General features: G+C 42.8%; 2 protein-coding genes across 3 annotated transcripts; both read right to left on the bottom strand.

Annotated features, from left to right (window-relative positions):
* Positions 1–884: 884 nt before the first annotated feature.
* Positions 885–5,182, bottom strand: sertad3 (SERTA domain containing 3). 2 transcript variants are annotated; one of them, XM_080509875.1, is made up of 2 exons: positions 5,093–5,182; positions 885–2,981 (listed from the first exon to the last, which is right to left on the bottom strand). In XM_080509875.1, exon 2 carries the CDS (start codon positions 2,972–2,974, stop codon positions 2,111–2,113), a length of 864 nt encoding a protein of 287 aa, XP_080366001.1. In that variant the 5' UTR covers positions 2,975–2,981; positions 5,093–5,182; the 3' UTR covers positions 885–2,110. The 2 variants fall into 2 exon arrangements, with proteins under 2 accessions (XP_080366001.1, XP_080366000.1); XM_080509874.1 differs by lacking the exon at positions 5,093–5,182 and adding an exon at positions 4,152–4,533.
* Positions 5,183–7,784: 2,602 nt separating this feature from the next.
* Positions 7,785–12,484, bottom strand: blvrb (biliverdin reductase B). Its single transcript, XM_080514369.1, has 5 exons — positions 12,316–12,484; positions 10,352–10,513; positions 9,335–9,424; positions 9,042–9,173; positions 7,785–8,041 (listed from the first exon to the last, which is right to left on the bottom strand). The coding sequence occupies exons 1-5, from the start codon at positions 12,398–12,400 to the stop codon at positions 7,887–7,889; spliced, it is 624 nt and encodes a 207-aa protein (XP_080370495.1). The 5' UTR covers positions 12,401–12,484; the 3' UTR covers positions 7,785–7,886.
* Positions 12,485–12,711: the final 227 nt, after the last annotated feature.

Genomic DNA, 12,711 nt, shown 5'->3' with positions numbered 1-12,711 from the left:
GACCATCTTGGGGAGAAGTGAGTCTTCGGGCCAATCCCAATTTTATTCTTACCCCTACGCCTACCCCTTAGCCCTCCCCCTCCAAAACGAGGGCAAAGGCAGTTTCAGCCCTTAGATTTGAGACACAAAATGTTATAAACACGGTCTCTACCAAACAAATACACACGGAAGCTCCATACGGCAGGACTACTTCTGTTGTTACTAGTATAAAACACAACAGGTTTATATAACTTTAGAAGTGTCTATATGTGAAATGCGAGTCCTTCGGCGCCGTGTCCTCCTACCCCTCTGTTTAAAGTGTGCATCTGGAAACGCTCCGTTTCGAGGGGTGAATAGCCCTTCCCCACACCCCTCCGCCTGTGTAATAGTGAAATGGGACACCCCTCAGACTCTTGTGAACATGCATTTCAAAGGGGTAGGGGTAAGATGAAGGGTAAAATGAAGGGGTAGAATTGAGACGCAGCCTGTTTCAGATGAAGTGGTTTCCCTGTTAGCTGGTGACTCTGGTTGCTGCCAATAGACATTCAAACACCTGACAAATCGGGAGCCGTCCTGACGTTAGTTAGCAGGAGCTACTTGGTAGTAACTATTAGCTTATATGTTGGGTCACATGAGCATCCATTCCCAGAATGAGATGTCTTTATTTCCTCTTATGTCATGAAGGGACAAACATTTACTAAAAAGTTGAGCAAATGAGGGAGTTGACCAACTTTCTTTACTTCTGGCTACGTCAACATTACTGTTAAACACATTGAAGTGAATTTCACTGTAATATGGGGCCTTTTAATGTCAGTCATCACACAACACGGCATCCTCATCTTTTTATTAGAAAACAGTACATGTAAACAATTTTATATATATATATATAAAGGTATAAATGTGGTTCTGTGCATTACTCCCTCCATATATCAAAACAACCGTTCAAGTGTAGAAAGTCGATACAATAACTGCCATGAGGTCGTCTGAACACGCCGTTAGTGATTGGTCTGCTTTTAAATATATGAAATATTCGGTTCATAAATAGTTTGAGACTGTGGGAGAGGTATTTACACAAAAAGCAACGTCAATCCACGGAGCAGAGAAACCTGACAAACGGGGATCATTATGTGCTTCCTGGTTCAGTTCAGCAGCTGAATCCTTCACACATTCTCACTGTTATACAGCAACACGTCTCCACTTTGTGAACATGCAGCGCCGCTGCCGAAAAAAAAACAAGACTGAAGTCCAATTTTCAGAAGAAAAAAAAAAAAGCTTAACAATTCAAGTGTAACCCTGGTGAAAAAGGACGCTCTGTGCTGCCACCTTCAGGCTGAAGTGTTTCATGTCAGGGTTCCCAATTTACTGCAATAAGGTTTCAGTTTAAAAGCATCTCAAACAACCACGTGTTGCTGTGTAACTTGACAGGAAATCCAAACAAAACAGATCCCAGTTTCTCTTTTATACTCACAATGAGGAACCAGTTGCTGAGATAAAGACAACGTTCACATAATAAACCTGGGGGAAAAAAAAAAAAAAAAAAGCTCCCTGAAACCACATATTTTAATGCCCAATAGCTACATTTTCCAGGGTGCTCAGATTTGACCTGATCGTGCTTTTTAATTCCGAGAGAACCACTGGGAACCATTCTGAATCCTCACTCAAAAACACCAGCGGTGATTTATCATGAAGTGTTCGTAACGTTGGATCGTGACCTGGAACCCTCTGGTTGGCTGATCCGGCTCCATACCTCCGGTCCTGAGATTTAACGAGCCGAGTCGCCGTCGTAAAATGTTGTTCTCCGGCTCTCGGTCCTCTGACTCACTGCTTGGCCTCATTAAAATGTGTTTTACCACCTACAGTTTTCACCATGGCGCCATATATGGCAGGAACCCCCCCCAAACACTAAAATCTCATATCACGGCTGCTGCTCGGCCTCCTGTGGCGCCGCTTCCGTCTTCGACAGGAACCATTCCTAGATTTCCATACGCCTCCAGAGCAGTCTCAGTACTTTTTAAGTCCCGTAGTGAACAATATACATTTCTATATTACAACGGACGGCCAATGTGACCATCCAAGACTTGGCTCAATTACTGTGTGTGTGTGTGGCGACTTCCCGGCGTGGCCGCGGTCATCAGGACTCCACCAGGACCTCCATGAGGTGGTCCAGCTCGAATCCTTCCCTCAGGTGACTCGGAGCGGCGAACAGAGCGGGCGGGGAAGGGGGCGGCGCCGGGATGAAGGACGAGAACGCCGGCAGGCACTTGAGGTTGTGGTTGAGCGCGGCGGCGAGCGAGTCCGCGGAGGGAGCGAAGGGCGGCAGGTATCGGAGGAGCTCCTCGCCGGCCGGGCGTCCCCCGAGCAGCTCCGCGTCCGACTCCAGCAGGGACGCGTCTATGTCCTGGAACAGGTCTTCCACGGTGACCTCGCCGAGGAGGTAGCCGGGCGCCTCCGGCTGCCGCTCCCAGCTCTCGGAGTGAGCCGGGGGCTCCCGTTTCTCCCACGACGCGCCGCCCTGGGAGAGGTTCTCCAGCGACCGGAGTGGCGTCCGCGGGGCTGCCTGCGGGCCGCCGTCGGCGGAGTCCAGGGCGGAGAGGATGGAGGCGATGGCGGTTTCCACCTCGAAGTCCGGCTCGGTGGACATGGACGCCCAGTCCTCGTCCCCGGCGGCCGGCGCCACGCCCGGGTGGCAGCTCGGCAGACTCCTCTCTTTACAGCGGTACGAAGAGTCGCCGCCGCCGCCGCCGACCGACACAGAGGGAAGCTGCGACCCCTCCGAGGCCTCGCCGCAGCCCCGCAGGTCCAGCTGCCGCAGCGTGTTGGCGATCAGGACGACCCGCCGCAGGTTGGGCTCCACCAGCTCCTGGCTGTGCTGGTACTTGATCAGAGACATGGAGAGCACCACCTGCCGCTGGCTCTCCCACTCGGGGCCGTCCTCGCCGGACATTTCCTCGTCCGCCACCGCTGGAGATTTACGCTTCTGCCCCTTTGGGAACATCTCTGAGCTGCAAGGGATCAGATTGAAAACATTAGCGGCGTACCAAAAAAAATTGAGTTCCGCTTATCTGGAATGAAGCAACCGAAAAGTTGTTCATTTCTTCGTTGGAAAAATATCCTACTGTGATGGAAACCTTTCCAACTTTCCAAGACCCAACCTGGTGCTGCAAAAGGTTAAATCTCCACTGTCACTGTTTGGGGGACCTCCGTTTGAATCCGGAGGGCGCCTGAATTAAAAACAACAACCAAGACTACAGCTTGTTGTGATGATGACCTCTGCACAAGGAAGCAGCATATATTTCATAATCTAGGCTCAATTAATCGAATCTTTTTGGCATTAATACATCCGTCTTGAGCTCGATATTAATGAAAAATAAATGTTGATGGATACACTTGTGTCATCTGCATAGTTTGGAGAAGAAAATAAATAAAAAAGGGGCATTAGAAATGAATTATTTATTTAGAAAGTGTCATGCTTATATCATTTATCTTTTGCATTAATTGTATAAAATTGCATTTAGGCATTGTTTGCCATTGCACGTATTCAGTCGATGAAGTTATGACATTTGCAATCGCGGCAATCAATGATTTAAAAAGATTAAAGTGTGAATACACTTTACAAGTCAAGTTTGTTCCGCGTTGTATCAGCTTCCTGTCCATTTTTTCATTTAATGCCTTATTTTATAACACTGTCAAGACTAAAATATGAATACTTTAATTCGATAGACAAAAGTGACCAAAAACGTGAACAGAACAAGTGACATTTTACAAAACGCTTTGGATTTTTTTTAAGTTCATATACTTCTTTTCATCCTGTTGCTTTTAAAAGCAATACTACACAACTACAATATATTCATTCTTATGTTTTGTATGATGAGGAAACCTGGCGATTACGCATTTAACAATGCAACCGAGTCTTAAAGTGAAGTGTTTAAAAAAAGGGACGTTTACCAGGCAGTAACTTATTGGTGTGTGAGTCAGTGATTTTGTTCTCTTCTGTCTGATTCATTCCACAGGATGGGGGAGGGAAAGGGGGGTGGGGGGGGGGGGGGGTACTCTCGACCATAGTCCACTCAGTAAACACGATCAAACTTGTTGAATTTCACAAAATCAGCGTTAACACTTGACTATCTACACATTAATGAAAGACATGTTTAAAGGAGTTGTAAAACACAGACCTGTTGAATCACTGCCCGGGCTGAGTCAGCGGGGGTGGGGGTGGGGGAGGGAGGTAGGGGGGGTGCTTCCTTCTCGGCCTCTTCTTCGCCTCAAACGCTCCGATATAGCGACAAAGTGACTTTAAAGTACTAAGCGAAGAATTACGTTTAAAAAAAAAAAGACGACGTCTGAGTGGTTTAGATCCTCGTCGCGGCTCGCTGGAGCGGAGTCGTTTGGTCGCGTCTTCTCCCGCCTCTGGTTTGAGCCACTTTTCTTCTTCTACGCTTTGCCACAAGCACACTGCTGCCTCCTTCCGGTTCGGATGACGTTGCAACATACCGAAAAGGCCTTATGGGAAAGGTAGTTTCGCAACGTACCTTTTACAAGACTATCATGTAAAGCTAAAACTTAAAAGTTGATTTCTCGCAAAAGAAAAAAAAAATAGTTTCAAAAAGTGTAGTGGTGAAGTTGTCCTGCAGCTCTTCACAGCAGCCGCCCAAACCAGACTGACAAGCTCGTTATTATGCAAGTTGTACAGCAACTAATTCCTAAATGATTACATCACAGATATTATAGATGTTTTTTTTTTCCTGACGTGTCCTTTTAGTCAAACACAAACACGAGCTTGATATGTCCATACGAACGTTGCTGAACGAGGATTCTAATGAGTTTGCAACGACTTGATTTCTAATAAGGTCAAATCCAACAACTTCTTGTACCACCTGAGACAACTCAGTGGATCACAACAAACTGAATTATGCACATTTTCTCGTGATGATCTCGAGTGCGATAACGAAAGAGAAAAATAGCCAGTAAAAGGAAGTGTGCATCCCACACGGATGGAGGATAAATGTCCCCGCAGTGAAGGTGATTCCAGTAAAGTCCAAATACCCCCCCCCCCCCCCCCCCCCCCCCCAAAAAAAAAAAAAGCTTTTACAAAGACAGAGTGAGGAGTATTTACCTGAATGCTGCAGGAGCAGAGGAGTCCGTGAGGGCAGCTTCTGAAATCTAGAGCAACATGACACAGTTTCGATATGAGCTCTGACTTCTGGTTTACAAGCAGCAGATCCACTTTTGAAAAACACAGCTACAAAGTCATGTAAAAGCAATATAGCCAGCTTCCGCTGAAGCATTTCAAAAGAAAAGCGCACGAAAAGGGTTTCACTTGGTTGTACAGTGTTTGCAGTTAAATTCTGATTCCATTAACTCAAATATTGAATGGTGAGGGGGAAAAAAACAACAAGAAAAATATTTATTTTTAAATATTTGAGAATTTTATGTGTTCTTCTTTATAATGTAACAATAAATAAGGAGTTCCAGGTTTTTCGTGCAACTAACTTAAAACTACGGTGGCCCTGAAGTGCAAACCCCAACAACAAATCATTAAACACAACAACAAATTGAAAAACCCAACTGCAAATGAAAAAAACACAACAACAAATGAAAAAACACAACAACAAATTGAAAAACATAACAACAAATTGAAAAACACAACACAAATGAAAAAACACAATAACAAATTGAAAAAACACAACAACAAATTGAAAAACACAACAGCAAATGAAAAAACACAACAACAAATTGAAAAATACAACACAAATGAAAAAACACAACAGCAAATGAAAAACCACAACAACAAATTCAAAACCACAACACAGATGAAAAAACACAACAACAAATGTGTTTTTCATTTTGTTGTTGTGTTTTTGAATTTGTGGTTGTGTTTTTGAATTTGCAGTTGTGTTTTTGAATTTGTTGTTGTGTTTTTTCATTTGCTGTTGTGTTTTTCAATTTGTTGTTGTGTTTAGTGATTTGTTGTTGTGGTTTGCACTTCAGGGCCACCGTATAAAACCTACGAGTTAATGTTACTTTGTTGATTGAAAATCAAATTTTTTTTAGAAGGCCCACTGCGCCATGCGGTAAATCGGATTAGATAACAGGATTGTGATTGTTTTTCAATTTAATTCAATCCATTTCATTTCAAATCAGTTCAATGCAATCAATCTAATTCAATTGTATTACCTTCCCCTATGAATGTTGGGCCAAGAAGGCCCAACATTAAAATAAACTACGAGACTCAGAGGCGAAGACCTTCTGCTGTTCGAGTTGCAGTTTGAGAATGGAAGGAGAGAGAAGGACGGGACAGATGGACAGATTATGGGGAGGGATTTAAACCCATAGTTCGGCGAGAGATTCAGCCCTTTTTACTTGGTTGTTACGAGTTACCCGTTGTGAAACGTCATTCTGATCAGTTTTCCTGGTTCCAACTGATTCACAAATTCAAAAATGAATAGGTTGTTTCATTTAGTTCTTCCTTTCTGCATACTTTTAAACGTCTTTTTTTTTAAACAGCCTTAGCATTTTTCAACACGTGGCCATTTCAAAAAGAGAAGAAGAAATTAATGCTGCAAGCACCTTAATAGTGGAGTAAGCTTTAATGTTAAGAATCATTTTAAAAAGCCTAAATATTTTTTCAAAGTTTAACAGATATGAAGAAGTTTCAAGAGGTTTAAAAAAAAACAAAACAATTTATACAATGTTTTTTATTTTGAAAGTGAAATCATTTAAATTGGTAAAGTTTTTTTTTAAAGAGGTCTAGCTCTAACTTTACAATGTTTTCATCAGAAAGGCCTGTATATCCTGGTTTCAGGCCTCATGTTGTGCATTTTAGATGTTACAAGTGTGAAAACATTGTAGGGGGCGCTATGGAGCCAATTTGCCGAACACATGCGCAATGACCATAAGAATGGTTTCACAAAGGTTTTAGCACATTACATTAAAGTGTTATAATAATAATAACAATAATAATAACAATTATTATTATTATTAGAATACGGTGTAAATCGGGGTTTTATTTTGAAGGCAGAGCTGCTGGTTGCCATTGGTGAACTTGTTGAATGTTATCAGAGTGTTGCACAACAGCCGCACATGCTCCTCATCTGACTGGTGTCCTTCTCATAGGACACCAGTCAGATGAGGAGAAACACTCAGAGCAGTTTACCTGCTTCGGCATACATTTAATACTCTTTAATATTTTAGTCTTTATATATATATATATATATATATATTTTTTTTTTTTATATAATTTTTTTTAACCACAACACACCAATTTATTTACACGTGTATGAGTATGTTCAGTTGTGTATTGCAGGCTGTCATTTGCCAGAGAAGGGGATTGAAGGTTAAGTTATATAGAATCCAGACCCCCCCCCCCCCCCCCCCCCACCACCCCTCACTCTCAGTTCCAATATCTCTCTGTACAAAATCTTCTGTGTGACTTGTAGCCAACAACAAACGGTCAGACTGACAAGCCCACACTCGCATTCACAACTTTCAGCAATTTATAATCACATTTATCTCCAGATGCAGAGTTTCGGACTGTGGGAGGAAACCCAAGGAAAACCCAACAATTACCTCGAGTCGAAGCATGCTTTTGTAGAATAAAATCTTTTATTTTCAGCAGCTATACAAATAAGCAGGAATCAGCATCGTGAAGAAAACATACATGGTTTGATTGATAACTTAATGTAAATGGCAAAAGCTGACAAATTGCTACATTTGTGGTACTTCTTTTAAATTCTTACAATAAAAAAAGTATCCGATTAGTATAAAAATGCTACAAAAGCAGACCCCCCCCCCCCCCCCCCCAAACATTCATCTTTTATTGATTGCTGACACATTTTTCTCATGTGTGGCGGTAGAAGAAGCCCATGGCACACAGGAAGAGGCTCATTGGCGGCGACGGGCCCCGGGGACTACTTGTATTCTCCCCACAGTCCCACGGTCTTGCCGTCCCACTCGGAGGTTGACAGAGACTTGACGAAGAAATGTCCCAGGTCGTGTGTGGAGATGGCCCGTCCTTTCAGCATGTTCTCTGCCACCGAGTAGCTCTCGGTCAGAGGGAGGTCGCCTGGCGAGGGGAAGAACCACAACAGTCAGGTTGGGCTAACACACCAGTACGGGTCGTGGTTTGGATCTGATACGACAAAAAGACACATCTTCATGTGTCGGGTTCTTTTTAAATCCTTCATTAAGCTTTCCCAGGGTTTTAATACTTAAAGGTGTACAGGAGGATTTTCTTCTTCCGGGTGGATCATCAAGACTATTGGTCCTCCCAATTGTCAATCATTCTGGTGATACATTACGTATATCGTGCTCGTACGTGCTCGTCCCTAGGTAGCGTGGATCTATTAGTTTTCCCTTTCTGCGCATGCGCGCTTTCAGGTGTCTATGGTGAGCTACGCCTTCAGCTAGCTCGCAGTTCTCACCGGGTACTTTGAGAATGGCAGAGGGTCGCAAGAGAAAAAGTGTCTTTGAAGTGTTTGAGAAGAAGAGAGAAACAAGACCAGAGTGTTTTTGGGAGAGGCTTTCACACCATGGCGCTGAAAGCCCAGGTTGGGCTTCCCACTGACGATTCAGTCGCCAAGTTTCTGCTCCACAGGTAAAGTTTGGCATTCTATTTGGAGAAATCCATTTCAAATCACTTCCAGTAAAAGTTATCTACGTCTAAATTGTAACTTTCCAGGGTTGATTAGTTTGTTTTGTAATTTGCATCGTCAGTAGTTATTACGGCTTGCGTGAGCGATGCCGACTTGTGACTTGTAAACAGAGCGTGCACGAGGAGAACTGGGCTCGTGCACGTCTCTCGCACGCGTTTTAGTAGGCGTTCCGTCTCGGGAGCAGGTAGAGCGTTGCGCATGTGCATTTTTTCAAAAGGTGGAGAGGGCGGTTCTTTCCTAAGATTCCTGAAAATCCTCCTGTACACCTTTAAAGTACACAAGGAGTCGTCCACGAGGAATAGATTGGACCCGGTGAGCCAAGTGCTGCATTTCTAAACCAGTTCTAAAGTGTAAAAACGTAAATTTTTTCCCCAGCCAAACATTCTGATGTTTTTTTTCCCCCCCACTGACCACCGATGTGAGGCGGCATCACGGCCACGTAGTCCAGGCCCGAGGTCTTCAGCACCGTGTACATCCTGTCGTGGTCCTCTGTCACGGGAACCAGACGAGGCGGCACCTTGGCCCGATCCCACAGCAGGAAGGCTGCGAGGAATTAAAAGCCAAGGCAGAATCACATGAAAAAAATAAAAAAATAAGGAAAAATAAAATTCACATTTAACAGTTTTTAACAATCCTGCAATGCAAGAATCAGAATACAAACGATGACGACTTTAACACGAGATTATTGTTCTTATAAGACAAACCTGACATGCAGCCGATTACTTTGCGGATCCCTCGAGTCTTCATGGCTTCCAGAATGTTCTTGGTGCCTTCAGACATCATGGTGGTCGGGCCTGACGAGCACAAAACACACCACATGTCACACTTAGTTTCCACTTAAATAGGTAGGTTTCAACTTAAACTTATATGAGTTTATAATAATAATAATTATTATTATTAGGTTCTATTTTTTTTTTCATTTTGCATGAAAAGGAGAATCACTGTACACATGTTTCAATATTATTCACTGGTTTTAATAGGCTGGATTAGTAAAGTGGCATTTAGTGACAGTTGGATGTCTTTATGATTGATCACACTCATGTAATCATACCCGCCCCTCCCTACACGCAGAACACGCGCTGTGCGTAGGGCCCCGCGATCCATGGGGGCCCCCATTTTGCGCAAGTGAATTGAATTTCCCTCGGGATCAATAAAGTATCATCATAATCTGCAAATGCGCAAAGGATGCGCTGCATTTTGCCGAGAGGCGCGTAGAGCACCGCCACCAAGTCAGGAGAGGCAGGAGAGTAATAAATATTAATTTATTTTTTGTCTGCATCCCTCCATGACGACAAAGAGGTCAGAGGATGAGAGCAGTGACAGAAACAATAAATCAACAGGGAAGATGATTAAATCACTGGGAATAGAGTCACATCAATACGACGGATTCATGGCAACTCCATCAAATAGAAATGTTTCGAAATAACAGAAAAGGAGAAATTGTGGACAAAGAGAAAACTATGCTTTTATCCTTTAAGAGAGTAGTTCCTACCAAAACTATGTTATTTAATCTCTTGGCTCCATGTCAAGTAAAACACAACTTTTATTAATGCTGCGTAAGACAAACAATCCTGGTGAGTAATTTGAAAACCTGGCTTGTGAGCTTTATGTGACACCCGTTCCTATTTTCCTCTCATAAATTATATACCTTCATGTTTTCATAATATTTTTTTATTTTTTCTTTCAATTTTATTAATTCCCCCCCCCCCCCAAAAGCTTACTGAGATCGTTCCTGGTCCCGAGGACGATAATGACGGCATCCTGCCCCTCCATCGTCTTCTTAACGTCTTCTTTATTCAGGACGTCCCCGACCACGACGGTGGACGCCTTGTGGTCGGCGGGGAGTTTGCTGGGGTCGCGTACCAGCACCGTCACATTGTAACCTGGACATGAAGGTGAGTCACATCATCCTCATCATCATCATCCTCATCGTCATGATTAGTAAGTTAAGACTTTACTTCCTGGATACGGGATTTATTGAAATCGTAAAAGCGTGTCACGCAACGAGTGCGAGAGGAAGCAGGAAACTGCGACTCTGTCACGAGTGACCGTTTCAGCCGTGGTAACTGTCACCTTCACCTGTGTGTGTGTGTGTGCCTGTGTGTGTGTGTGTGTGTGTGTAATGAGCAGTCGCCGTTGGGACAGCGTGAGTTTTGATTCCCGTTCAAAGTGAAGGGGAATTTTTGTTTTATGTCCTTTTGTTTTTGCTTTTGTTATAATTGTTGTGATTATTTTGGTTTTTGCTCTGTTGTTGCTCAGGCTGGTTTAATCTCATGGCAGTTTGAAAATATTTAGATCACTGTGATTACTGTATTATAAAAAAGAAAAAGAAAAATGTATGTAGCACTAACAAGGGTATTGTATGTATCGCCCCACCAAGTCTTTCTCTGTCTTTCCTCTCCTCTCCTCCATCCTTTCACCCCAACCGGTCCGCAGAATTCCTCCACCTCTGAGTTTGGTTTCTACAAAGTTTCTCCCTGTTGGGGGAGTTTTTCCTTTCCACAGTCGCAAACAAACCTGCTTGCTCATGTGGATATGTTGGGCTTTTCTATTTTCTCTATAAAAGCAAATTGGAATGACTGTAATGTATTTAAAAATGTCTTTCTTTTAATAAAAAAAACAAAAAAACAAAACAAAGTGAACAACAGGAGGTCAGGACTGGTCTTTCTCCTGCTGACGCCTCCCGCAGCTCCCCGACGTGACGGATCCCACCCTCAGTGTGCAGGCCAGATAACCAGCAGCCTTCTGCTATCAGCTCTCTGTGACTCGGCAAAATTCTGCCCGTCACATAACGGCCAACATGAGTCAGCGTTATTTACACTGAGTGTTGAGCGGGAGAAAAGGGAAATGAAAAATGCTGAAGAATCAAATGATTCATACGACATAAAGTGTTGGTGCGTGTGATTTTTTAAGAGGGTGAACTTTCTATTTCTGGCTGTCTTTCAGGAGTCGTGGTTTTAAAAAAAACCCTAAACAACAAGAATGGAAAGTTGAAGGCGTTTTTATCCACTTTCAAATGTGAATATAAACAATACCTGAATGAGAACTAAACTTATTTGATTGTTTTGACTTGTTTCAGATTATTGAAAACGTAAAAGGAAACAAAACATACAACAAAAAACAATAGTATACAGAGAATGCAACTTCAAATAAAATAAAAAAAAACAATTAAAGCAATACAAATCAAAAAGGAAATAAATGAAATAAATAAGGAATAAAAATAGCAATACAAAAAAAACTTTACATTAAAAAACACAACATTGACCCCAAAAGACAGAAGTTAAGCACTTTTTGCATTTAAATAAATGTAAACGCCAAATAGCAGAAGGTACTGATGAAACTTTCATACAAAATTAGCTGCAGTGCAGTTTTTCCAATGTTTTACTACAAGTTAATGACAAAATGAACCGTCACAACAGCTTTGCTCGTGACTTGATACATTTAGAATAGAGTAGACAATTGTGTTTACTTGTTAATTATATAAGTATAAATGATAGTGACCGTTTTTATTGTTTGAAACATTTTATCTTTTTTTTAATAACTTGTGCATATTGGCTAATAACTTATACAGTAGTTATAGTGTTATAGACCCATCAAAATCCACATTCAGTAGCCTGACACCCAATTTGATCGCCACATTCTATTGTATTCTATTCTATATTGCTCCTCCGCACGCGCTCCTCACCTGCAGCCACGGCTTGCGGCAGGGTCGCCAGCCCCGTCATCCCCGTGGATCCAAATATAGCGACGTTTTTAATCGAGTCCGACATTTTTCTTGCGAGACCAGCTCCACGACACAGCGACAGCTCCTCGGGTGAAGTGTGTCACACGGACGGAGACACTCTGATGAGATAAAAAAAAAAAAAGAAGTCACATTTGGCTCCAAAGTGACGCCTCTCGTGAACGGGACCGCTTCCGCAGTGTCACAAGCCCCGCCCCTCTCACGTGCGGCCTTAAAGGAGCCGTGGTGCTGACAAGCCGCACGCAGACGCGCTTCATTTTCACAATAAAGGTCACATAAATACAATTAACGTAAATGACACGAAAACGTTAAAGAACAAACCACAAAAATATACAGTTT

This window comes from Blennius ocellaris, assembly GCF_963422515.1.
Source record: "Blennius ocellaris genome assembly, chromosome: 2".
NCBI classification, from domain to species: domain Eukaryota; kingdom Metazoa; phylum Chordata; class Actinopteri; order Blenniiformes; family Blenniidae; genus Blennius; species Blennius ocellaris.
Note: the sequence above shows the minus strand (reverse complement) of the source record. Positions and strands in the feature narration are given on the sequence as shown.